The sequence below is a fragment of the Pseudophryne corroboree genome, chromosome 4 (assembly GCF_028390025.1).
Source record: "Pseudophryne corroboree isolate aPseCor3 chromosome 4, aPseCor3.hap2, whole genome shotgun sequence".
NCBI lineage: Eukaryota > Metazoa > Chordata > Amphibia > Anura > Myobatrachidae > Pseudophryne > Pseudophryne corroboree.
The window spans coordinates 608,893,608-608,905,852 of NC_086447.1; the positions used below are offsets into that span (position 1 = coordinate 608,893,608).

The following is a 12,245-nucleotide window of genomic DNA, read 5'->3' on the forward strand; positions in this document are numbered from 1 at the left end:
TCAGCCCCAGGTGGACGGCTCTTCCCTGCTCTCATTGTTCCCATTCACTGCCCAAAAGGGCACATGGGACAAAAGCAGAAAGGGAATCTGTTTCCACACACCTGGGACTCTTTTTCATCTTTAGTGTCTACCTTGGTAGTAAAATGTAATAAATGCACTTATCTTAACAAGCGTATATAGATCTGCTTGGGAATATTAATCAAATGATACCAATTTACAGCCTATCTAGTAAATAAATTTATCTTTAGAGAGCATAATTATCATACGCCCATCTCTTCCAATTGATAGTGCCTACACAAAATGGATTATGTCACCACTCAGAACAGAAATTAATTAATTCAATGTGCCGACAATTAGCCTTAATTATGAACCAGAGAATGATTTTAACTTTATAATACCTGCAAAAAATCTCTTATACCAGGGAGATATTTGTCTACAGCTTCTGTATGAATTTGAATAATAGCAAAACTAACCCTTTTCTCTGAAGGATAAGGATTGTTACGATACCACTAGAGCAAATTGATAGGCTATATTTACTATGTTAACCCTCTCTTTACCAGGACTCAATATGAATGTCTACATTTTACTCATGCTATGAAATCACTGGCACCCGAACGGCAGAAAGAGGAGCCTTTGGCTGTTCACTTTATATCAGTCAATAATAGGGTTTTTTCTTGACACAAATACTTGAGACAGTGTATTCATTATCTGGTCTCCAGTACGGGTTGTCTTGTTAGCCATACACTGTTGAGGAATGGTGGATGCAAATCTGTATCAAATTACATTAACACTGTTACTGAAGTCTTGAACAGTAGACTGGTGTAAAGGGTGCATATATGTTACAAAACCTTTATAAAATTTATAGTGCTCTTTCCATCTCCTTCTTTTTTGTCTCCTTTTTTACTCCCTGGTATAAATACAAGTAGTACTATCCTTGGGAAATAATTACGGGTTATTTGGGTAGGGATATTTTTCCCTCCATTGGAGGGTGTTTAAGTTAGTGATGTCACAGGGATCACTTTTACAGCATAGTCTCTCAAGAGAGCTCAACAGTAGCTAAATAAGCACTGATTAATTCCATTAATATTTCATATAGCTTATTTAATCACACAAAACCCCCCCCTTCCTTTTTTTGCCTAGATAATAAATTTATTGGAAATTGGCATCACTTTGATGGCCTAACTCCACAGGCAAAATATATTTAGTATTAATCTCACACTTATATCTTACAAATTCTTTTCTGCACTTTCAGGCTATCAGATTAGATACGATGCCTGTTCATGGTGCCTATTTTTAAATATGGAAATAAAAGTCTAAAACATTTTAATATAGAACAATCATTTCAAAAAAAGAGTGCACCACACACTAAGCCTCCTTTAGTGGTAGGCCCACTAGTGGCTTACACTAACAATCTCCCCAAAAAATACTGTAACTTAGCTTAGTGGCGCACCTCCAACCCTCATTGATTTTCATAAGGGCCTCTTATTGGCCCTGACTCTAATTCTTTCTTTAAATGGTTGGTTTTCCCATTGATACCCTTTAACTCTTGCTTACCTGTGCAGTGTCTTTTGGACCTTGTGTCCCCTCTTTAGAAAACTCATTTTTTTTTTTTACTGCTTACTGATTACATGTAAACTATTTTTAATCAAATTCATATTTCTCAGGTGGTGCAGATAGTAACTAACATGTAGCTAACTTGCATGTAGTAACTGACAAACACTATGTAAAAGTGGTCTAATCGTACATTACATGTCAGTGAATCTCTAAGCTAAGGCAATATCTAAAATCCATGAAAAAAGTTTGCCCATCAATAAAAAATAATAAATAACTCAGCTGCAGCAAAGTGAATGACTGTGACATGTGAGGAAATGATTAACCACTGGGGGTTTTCGAGAGGTAACTCACCCTTTTCTCTGACGTCCTAGTGGATGCTGGGAACTCCGAAAGGACCATGGGGAATAGCGGCTCCGCAGGAGACTGGGCACAACTAAAGAAAGCTTTTAGGTCACCTGGTGTGCACTGGCTCCTCCCACTATGACCCTCCTCCAAGCCTCAGTTAGATTTTGTGCCCGGCGGAGGTTGGATGCACACTAGGGGCTCTCCTGAGCTTCTAAAAAGAAAGTATATAATTAGGTTTTTTATTTTACAGTGAGACCTGCTGGCAACAGGCTCACTGCAGCGAGGGACTAAGGGGAGAAGAAGCGAACCTACCTGCTTGCAGCTAGCTTGGGCTTCTTAGGCTACTGGACACCATTAGCTCCAGAGGGATCGACCGCATGGAACTGGCCTTGGTGTTCGGTCCCGGAGCCGCGCCGCCGTCCCCCTTACAGAGCCAGAAGCAAGAAGAGGTCCGGAAAATCGGCGGCAGAAGACATCAGTCTTCACCAAGGTAGCGCACAGCACTGCAGCTGTGCGCCATTGCTCCTCATACACACTTCACACTCCGGTCACTGAGGGTGCAGGGCGCTAGGGGGGGGCGCCCTGAGCAGCAATAAAAACACCTTGGCTGGCAAAAATACCACAATATATAGCCCCAGAGGCTATATATGTGATAATTACCCCTGCCAGAATCCATAAAAAAGCGGGAGAAAAGTCAGCGAAAAAGGGGCGGAGCTATCTCCTTCAGCACACTGGCGCCATTTCTCCCTCACAGCTCCGCTGGAAGGAAGCTCCCTGGCTCTCCCCTGCAGTCTACACTACAGAAAAGGGTAAAAAAGAGAGGGGGGGCACTAAATTTAGGCGCAGTATATATAACAGCAGCTATAGGGGACATAATTCAGTTAGTCCCTGCATTATATAGCGCTCTGGTGTGTGCTGGCATACTCTCACTCTGTCTCCCCAAAGGGCTTTTGTGGGTCCTGTCCTCTGTTAGAGCATTCCCTGTGTGTGTGTGCGGTGTGTCGGTACGGCTGTGTCGACATGTTTGATGAGGATAATGATGTGGAGGCGGAGCAGATGCCTATAGAAGGGATGTCACCCCCTGCGGGGCAGACACCTGAGTGGATGGACTTATGGAAGGAATTGCGTGCACGTGTCGACTCCTTACACAAAAAATTTGACGACATGCCAAATGCGGGACAGCCGGCTTCTCAGCTCGTGCCTGTCCAGGCGTCTCAAAGGCCATCGGGGGCTCTAAAACGCCCGCTACCTCAGATGGCAGACGCGGATGTCGACACGGATACTGACACCAGTGTCGACGACGATGAGTCTAGTCTAATGTCCACTCTAAGGCCATTCGTTGCATGATTGAAGCAATGAAAGAGGTGTTACAAATTTCTGATATAAACCCAGGTACCACTAAAAAGGGTATTATGTTTGGGGAGAAAAAACTACCCGTAGTTTTTCCCCCATCAGAAGAATTAAATGAAGTGTGTGAAGAAGCGTGGGCTTTCCCTGATAAAAGATTGGTAATCTCTAAGAAGTTACTAATGGCGTTCCCTTTCCCGCCAGAGGATAGGTCACGTTGGGAGACACCCCCTATGGTGGATAAAGCGCTCACACGTTTGTCTAAAAAGGTGGCACTACCGTCTCCGGATACGGCCGCCCTCAAGGAACCTGCTGATAGAAAGCAGGAGGCGATCCTGAAGTCTGTATATACACACTCAGGCATTATACTTAGACCAGCTATTGCGTCAGCATGGATGTGCAGTGCTGCCGCTGCGTGGTCAGATTCCCTGTCAGAAAATATTGACACCCTAGACAGGGACACTATTCTGCTAACCATAGAGCATATAAAAGACTCAGTCTTATACATGAGAGATGCACAGAGGGAGATCTGCCGGCTGGCATCTAAAATAAGTGCATTGTCCATTTCTGCTAGGAGAGGCTTATGGACTCGCCAGTGGACAGGGGATGCAGATTCAAAAAGGCACATGAAAGTTTTGCCTTATAAGGGTGAGGAGTTATTTGGGGATGGTCTCTCGGACCTAGTTTCCACAGCAACTGCTGGGAAGTCAGCATTTTTACCCCATGTTCCCTCACAGCCTAAAAAGGCGCCGTTTTATCAGGTACAGTCCTTTCGGACTCAGAAAAACAGGCGTGGAAAAGGCGGGTCCTTTCTGTCCAGAGGCAGAGGTAGGGGAAAAAGGCTGCAACAAACAGCAGGTTCCCAGGAGCAAAAGTCCTCCCCCGCTTCTTCCAAGTCCGCCGCATGACGGTGGGGCTCCACAGGCGGAGCCAGGTACGGTGGGGGGCCGCCTCAAAAATTTCAGCGATCAGTGGGCTCGCTCACAGGTGGATCCCTGGATCCTGCAAATAGTATCTCAAGGGTACAAACTGGAATTCGAGGCGTCTCCACCCCACCGGTTCCTAAAATCTGCCTTGCCGATTACTCCTTCAGACAGGGAGGCTGTGCTAGCGGCAATTCACAAGCTGTATTCCCAGCAGGTGATAATCAAGGTGCCCCTACTTCAACAAGGACGGGGTTACTATTCCACACTGTTTGTGGTACCGAAACCGGACGGTTCGGTGAGACCCATTTTAAATTTGAAATCCTTGAACACATACATAAAAAAATTCAAGTTCAAGATGGAATCGCTCAGGGTGGTTATTGCAAGCCTGGACGAGGGGGATTACATGGTATCCCTGGACATCAAGGATGCTTACCTGCATGTCCCCATTTACTATCCTCACCAGGAGTACCTCAGATTTGTGGTACAGGATTGCCATTACCAATTCCAGACGCTGCCGTTTGGACTCTCCACGGCACCGAGGGTGTTTACCAAGGTAATGGCGGAAATGATGATACTCCTTCGAAGAAAGGGAGTTTTAATTATCCCGTACTTGGACGATCTCCTAATAAAGGCGAGGTCCAAGGAGCAGTTGTTGGTGGGAGTAGCACTATCTCAGGAGGTGCTACACCAGCACGGTTGGATTCTGAATATTCCAAAATCACAGCTGGTTCCGACGACACGTCTACTGTTCCTGGGTATGATTCTGGATACAGTCCAGAAAAAAGTGTTTCTCCCGGAGGAGAAAGCCAAGGAGCTGTCATCTCTAGTCAGAGACCTCCTGAAACCAAAACAGGTATCGGTGCATCACTCACGCGGGTCCTGGGAAAGATGGTGGCTTCTTACGAAGCAATTCTTTTCGGCAGGTTCCATGCCAGAATCTTTCAGTGGGACCTGTTGGACCAATGGTCCGGATCGCATCTTCAGATGCATCGCCTAATAACCCTGTCTCCAAGAACCAGGGTGTCTCTGCTGTGGTGGCTGCAGAGTGCTCATCTTCTAGAGGGCCGCAGATTCGGCATACAGGACTGGGTCCTGGTGACCACGGATGCCAGCCTTCGAGGCTGGGGGGCAGTCACACAGGGAAGAAACTTCCAAGGACTATGGTCGAGTCAGGAGACTTCCCTACACATAAATATTCTGGAACTAAGGGCCATTTACAATGCCCTAAGTCAGGCAAAATCCCTGCTTCTACACCAGCCGGTACTGATCCAGTCAGACAACATCACGGCAGTCGCCCATGTAAATCGACAGGGCGGCACAAGAAGCAGGATGGCAATGGCAGAAGCCACAAGGATTCTCCGATGGGCGGAAAATCACGTACTAGCACTGTCAGCAGTGTTCATTCCGGGAGTGGACAACTGGGAAGCAGACTTTCTCAGCAGGCACGACCTCCACCCGGGAGAGTGGGGACTTCATCCAGAAGTCTTCACGCTGATTGTAAATCGATGGGAACGGCCACAGGTGGACATGATGGCGTCCCGCCTAAACAAAAAACTAGAGAGATATTGCGCCAGGTCAAGGGACCCTCAGGCGATAGCTGTGGACGCTCTAGTGACACCGTGGGTGTACCAGTCAGTTTATGTGTTCCCTCCTCTGCCTCTCATACCAAGGGTACTGAGAATAATAAGAAAACGAGGAGTAAGAACAATACTCGTGGTTCCGGATTGGCCAAGACGAGCGTGGTACCCGGAACTTCAAGAGATGATCTCAGAGGACCCATGGCCTCTGCCGCTCAGACAGGACCTGCTGCAGCAGGGTCCCTGTCTGTTCCAAGATTTACCGCGGCTGCGTTTGACGGCATGGCGGTTGAACGCCGGATCCTGAAGGAAAAGGGCATTCCGGAGGAAGTCATTCCTACGCTGATTAAAGCCAGGAAAGATGTAACTGCAAAGCATTATCACCGCATATGGCGGAAATATGTTGCTTGGTGTGAGGCCAAAAAGGCCCCAACAGAGGAATTTCAACTAAGTCGATTTCTGCATTTCCTACAAGCAGGAGTGACTATGGGCCTGGAATTAGGCTCCATTAAGGTACAGATCTCGGCTCTGTCGATTTTCTTCCAGAAAGAACTAGCTTCACTACCTGAAGTTCAGACGTTTGTGAAAGGAGTGCTGCATATTCAGCCCCCGTTTGTGCCTCCAGTGGCACCTTGGGATCTCAACGTGGTGTTGAGTTTCTTAAAATCACATTGGTTTGAGCCACTTAAAACCGTGGATCTAAAATATCTCACGTGGAAAGTGGTCATGTTATTGGCCTTGGCTTCAGCCAGGCGTGTGTCAGAATTGGCAGTTTTGTCATGTAAAAGCCCTTATCTGATTTTCCATATGGATAGGGCGGAATTGAGGACTCGTCTCCAGTTTCTCCCTAAGGTGGTATCAGCATTTCACTTGAACCAACCTATTGTGGTGCCTGCGGCTACTAGGGACTTGGAGGATTCCAAGTTACTGGACGTAGTCAGGGCCTTGAAAATTTATGTTTCCAGGACGGCTAGAGTCAGGAAAACTGACTCGCTATTTATCCTGTATGCACCCAACAAACTGGGTGCTCCTGCTTCTAAGCAGACTATTGCTCGCTGGATTTGTAGCACAATTCAGCTGGCGCATTCTGCGGCTGGACTGCCGCATCCTAAATCAGTAAAAGCCCATTCCACAAGGAAGGTGGGCTCATCTTGGGCGGCTGCCCGAGGGGTCTCGGCTTTACAACTTTGCCGAGCTGCTACTTGGTCAGGGGCAAACACGTTTGCAAAATTCTACAAATTTGATACCCTGGCTGAGGAGGACCTTGAGTTCTCTCATTCGGTGCTGCAGAGTCATCCGCACTCTCCCGCCCGTTTGGGAGCTTTGGTATAATCCCCATGGTCCTTTCGGAGTTCCCAGCATCCACTAGGACGTCAGAGAAAATAAGATTTTACTCACCGGTAAATCTATTTCTCGTAGTCCGTAGTGGATGCTGGGCGCCCATCCCAAGTGCGGATTGTCTGCAATACTTGTACATAGTTATTGTTAACTAAAGGGTTATTGTTGAGCCATCTGTTGAGAGGCTCAGTTGTTTTCATACTGTTAAACTGGGTATAGTATCACGAGTTATACGGTGTGATTGGTGTGGCTGGTAGGAGTCTTACCCGGGATTCAAAATCCTTCCTTATTATGTCAGCTCGTCCGGGCACAGTGTCCTAACTGAGGCTTGGAGGAGGGTCGTAGTGGGAGGAGCCAGTGCACACCAGGTGACCTAAAAGCTTTCTTTAGTTGTGCCCAGTCTCCTGCGGAGCCGCTATTCCCCATGGTCCTTTCGGAGTTCCCAGCATCCACTACGGACTACGAGAAATAGATTTACCGGTGAGTAAAATCTTATTTTTTTCACAGGTGGTAGACTTCAACTGTTAAAGTAAACGTACTTAATAATTAAGAAAAATTTGGACAACATGTACTTCAGAGGGGTTCGGTATCATATACCGCTCGTCTGGATGCCGGCAGTCACATGACCGACACGACATCCCAACATTGAAGATCCTAACGTCGGTGGAGGTAAGTATTTTTACCTCCCCTCCCTTCCGTACGCTATACCTAATCCTCCAGGGGTGACGGCTAGGGCTAATCCCGCCCCCCCAAGTACCTAACCCTCCCCTCCCGGACCCTATCCCTAACAGTCACCCCAATACTTACCTTCCTGATGTCCAGCACCGGTCTCCCAAATGGTGTCAGGGTGCAGTGAAAATAAATGTACACTGGACCAGTATGCTGTAAAAATTCAGGGGAGCTGTTGTTAAAATAAAAGTACACTGGTCCTGTATGCTGTAAAAATACAGGAGTGCTGTTGTTAAACTAAATGTACACTGGTCCTGTATTCTGTAAAAATACAGGGGTGCTGTTGTTAAACTAAAAGTGCACTGGCCCTGTATGCTGTAAAATTACAGGGGTGTTGTGAAAATACAGGGGTGCTGGCACTGTCCGTGACAACACTTTACTGGAAGAGGAGGCTCCTACCACCATTTGCACGCCCTCTGCAAGTGCTGGGTTGAGGATATCACTGTAGAAGTACACCAGGATGAGGAGGATATTGGTGTAGCTGGCGCTGAGGAGGAAGTTGACAATAAGGATTCTGATGGTGATGTGGTTTATTTGAATAAGGTACCAGTGGAGACAGTTGTGCCCATTGTCATGCCTGGGCAAAATACAAAAAAAAACACCTTTTCGATGTGGAATCATCTCCACAAATCCAGACAACCGGTGTCAAGCCATGTGTTGCCTTTGTCAATCCATTATAAGTAGGGGTAAGGATGTTAACCACCTAGGAACATCCTCCCTTATACGTCACCTGCAGAACATTCTTCATAAGTCATTGTCAAGTTCAGAAACTTTGGGTAATAGCGTAAGCAGTCCACTGACACCTAAGAGATGTGGTTTGTTTGAATATTATTTCTTTGTGAGGATGAGGCTGTAAACACTGAAGGGGGAATCTGAGGATGAGGACAACATCTTGCCTCTGTAGAACCAGTTTGTGCATGGAGAGATTAATGGCTTCTTTTTTGGTGGAGACCCAAACAAACCAATAATTCCAGCCACAGTCGTGTGGCAGACCCAGTCGCTGAAATGATTGGTTTGTTAAAATGTGCATGTCCTGTTTATACAACATTCTTTGTCTGCCACATCATTCCAGGGGTGCTTCAATATATGGGGTGCTTCCCCTCTGCTTTATCAGTCCAGGGGTGCTGCCCCACTGCTGTTTCAGAGGTGCTGTTGCCAGTCTGCTGTGATGTGTAATTCTCCAGAGGTGCTGCTTATGCTGTTTAAATCCAGGGGTGCTGCCGTATAATTCCAGGGGTGCTGCTGTACTTGATCCTAGGTTTAAATTAAAGCCTAGAGCAGATCTGAAACAAGCTTCAACATCACAATAAGATTTGTGAAAACACAGTCGCAAAGGTGGAAATGGAAATTGCAATTTTGACAAAGTGTTTTCCAATGAAACCACATTTGTCACCAAAGTCAGTCAATCTCAGAAGAGACAGAATCATAATCCAGCGCAACTGCCAGAGAGGTAAAAGAGAGATTTTCTGCTGGAGCATTAGGGAGAGGTTCTTCTCAATTATTTCATGTTAGGGACTTACTCAAATTAATGGCTCCAATTAGTCAACCTTAATTTTGATTTATTATTAATGTTCCACATTTTGGGATTATTTATTTACAAAATGTGCATTTGTTGTACAGGGTTCTTTTCCCAAGGGCTGCGTAGGGTTATCGCAAGACCTTGCGGTGTTAGAAGAACAGAGTTTCAATGATCTTGCATTGCATCAGCTTTCCATTGCATTGCAGCACTATATGGGCCAGGATCTGGGACACACAGGTATGCTCACATGCGTCTAACTGGGAGCTGTGAAAAATGATAATAAGGCATCTGCCACAAAATATGTAAATAAAAATGCAATAAATGGAAAAAAAGAAACCCACGAGATTTTTACATAACAAGTCTCCAGTATCCATGGAGGGTAAAAAAATATCCAATCTCGATCCTGTGGTATACATCAGTTTATTTGCATACCAGCATTAAAACTGAGATTATCTTAATCCCTGAAAACGAAGAAGGGGTACAAATTCGGAGGCTTTGGCCCTAGTTTTTTAGTTTGTCCAGTAATGTGGTAATTATATATTTGCTTGTTTGAAGTACTTTCCATTCCACACCAATATAGGAGTGGAGGTGAAAGCCTGTGTGTTGTTCCTGATTGTGTGTGCTGCTCTAGTTTTTAATCACCTTCTTGACACTGTCCTCTTCCTCTTGCCTCTTCTCATAATGTGAAAAGTCATCAAAGATGGAGGTGGTATGTTTGTAGCTAGCTATGATTCTGAGAACTTGGCGAGCTTTTTCCAGGGGGAACACCTCTGGCTGAAATGGTTTATTAAACTGTGCATGTCCTGTTTAAACAACATAAAGGTTGGTGGACAATTCCATCTTGCACCTCTTTTCTTTCTTTGCATTATGTGCTCTTTGGGGCATATTTTTTAAAACTGCCATCCTGTCTGCCACTGCAGTGCCACTCCTAGATGGGCCACAAGTTTGTGCTGCACACTTGTGTCACTTAGCTTAGTCATCCAGCTTCCTCAGAGCAACCTTTTGGCCTAAAAACAATGTTGTGAGGTGTGAGGTGTTCAGAATAGCCTGGAAATGACTGGAAATGAATATTATTGAGGTTAATAATACTGTAGGATCAAAATTAGCCCCAAATTCTGTGATTTTAGCTGTTTTTATGTTTTAAAAAAAGAAACATCCAAAAACAAAACACGAAAGGGTAATTTTGGCAAAACCAATCCAGATCCAAAACACAAACGGAGATCCAGATCCAAAACCAAAACCCAAAAAGTGTCCGCCGCACATCTCTACTTTCAATTTAACAGTACTGTAGATGGCTAGTGTGGAGGAAGGTTGTCTGTTTCCTGTTATTCTCACTGCAAAACCTGAATTGCTGTTTCTGTGCATAAAGTATTTTTGCTGAGTACAGTATTGCTGTAGACACTAAATAAATATCCTGCGTTTGCAATTGAAATATTGACTCCAGACCGTGCCTGAAGGCATCCTACTACAGCAGTTTGATTTTTGTTTACACCAATTTGTAGCCAATTTTGTTATTTTTGGGGATGGTCCCACTGGTGTATCTAGATTATGTGCAGGGTGTGTGGTGCACAAAGGCCCCTGGGTCCAGGGGGGTCCACACAATGCACACCCTGCATCTGAATAATTATACTTACCCAGGGCCGGCGCCACCATTAGGCAGCTTTAGGCAGCTGCCTATGGGCGGCAGCACTTGAAAGGCGGCGCTGGGTGCAGCAAAAAAAAAAAAAATTGGGATGTCAGACAACCGCTACGGCGCTACCCGTTAACACGGTGTCAGATAAGCTATTACAACCTCCCCCTCTTGCGCCGGAGAAAACAAAGCTGCTCGAGACGGGGGGGAGGAGGAGTTCGGCGGTACCTTCACCCGACGTGGAGAGGGCTTCCCCACCCCCGCCCTCCGTACGCCTCCCTCCGCCTGTCCTCACCTCGGAACTCAGTAGCAGTGCAGGGAGGGACAGCCAATCGCCGCGCCATACATTGCTTCCTGGCAGCGTCCGGCGTCTGCTCTCCCTGGCCTGCACCTGTGTCCTCCGTGCAGCCGGGATTGAGCTCTCACACCGTGACCGCCGTGGTGTGGGACGTTTAGGTTAAGTGTAGGCTGTGGGGGGAGGGTTAGGCAATAGGCACACCTGTGGAGGTTTTGGCTGCAGAAAGGGGGTGGTTAGGGTTAGGAGTAAGCTATATATATATATTTTTTTTACAATCAGCCCGGCACTCCGTTTTAGATGTTGATTGGCCCCGGTGCCCTCAGTGAGGAAGATAGTATATTGAATTGACACTGCGGCACTCAGAGTCGTTTTAAAACGAACAAAGTATAGTCAAAAAAATGTACATCACATAGTCCAACATTTCGGGATGCCTAACCCCTTTGTCAAGGTGTGAAAAAGGAGTTAGACACCCCAAAACGTTGGACTATGTGATGTACATTTTTTTGACTACACTTTGCTCGTTTTAAACGACTCCGACTGCCACAGTTTCAATTCTGTTCTATATATATATATATATATATATATATATATATATTACAGTGCCTGAAGTGGGCCGGTATACTATGGTTTGGTATACCGGCACTTCTTCGAACACTGTCCCCTGCCGCAGCAAGTTGACCGCGGCATTACTATTTCAAATCTGCCGCAGACCGGCAGCCAATCAGTAGCAGCAGCTCCTGATTGGCTGCCGGTCCGCGGCAGATTTGAAATAGTACAGTGCCCGGCACCCGGCCCTGAGCCCTGACAAGTGCGGCTGCAATGTTCAGCTCCCGCATGCAGCATGATTACGCGAAGGCTTCGGCTCCTGCCCCCCTGACAGCTCCGCTGCCCGGCTTTCTCTTTCTTTGATAACAACTCCGGTGGCCGGCTCCCGCTCCACAGCACAGCTGCCTGGCTTCCGTATGCTGACACCCCTGGCAAC

General features: G+C 46.3%; 1 protein-coding gene across 3 annotated transcripts in view; it reads right to left on the reverse strand.

Moving 5' to 3' along the window:
* Window positions 1–12,245, reverse strand: part of KMO (kynurenine 3-monooxygenase) — a 482,345-nt gene that overhangs the window by 294,907 nt on the left and 175,193 nt on the right. The window contains exon 1 of one of the 3 annotated variants that reach the window (XM_063917608.1): window positions 1,906–2,075. The exons of the other annotated variants lie outside the window; for them this stretch is intronic. Within the exon in view, the coding sequence (XP_063773678.1) occupies window positions 1,906–1,953 (48 nt within the window). The 5' untranslated portion in view covers window positions 1,954–2,075. Of the gene's footprint in view, window positions 1–1,905; window positions 2,076–12,245 lie in introns of those variants that run through there. 3 annotated transcript variants of the gene reach the window in all.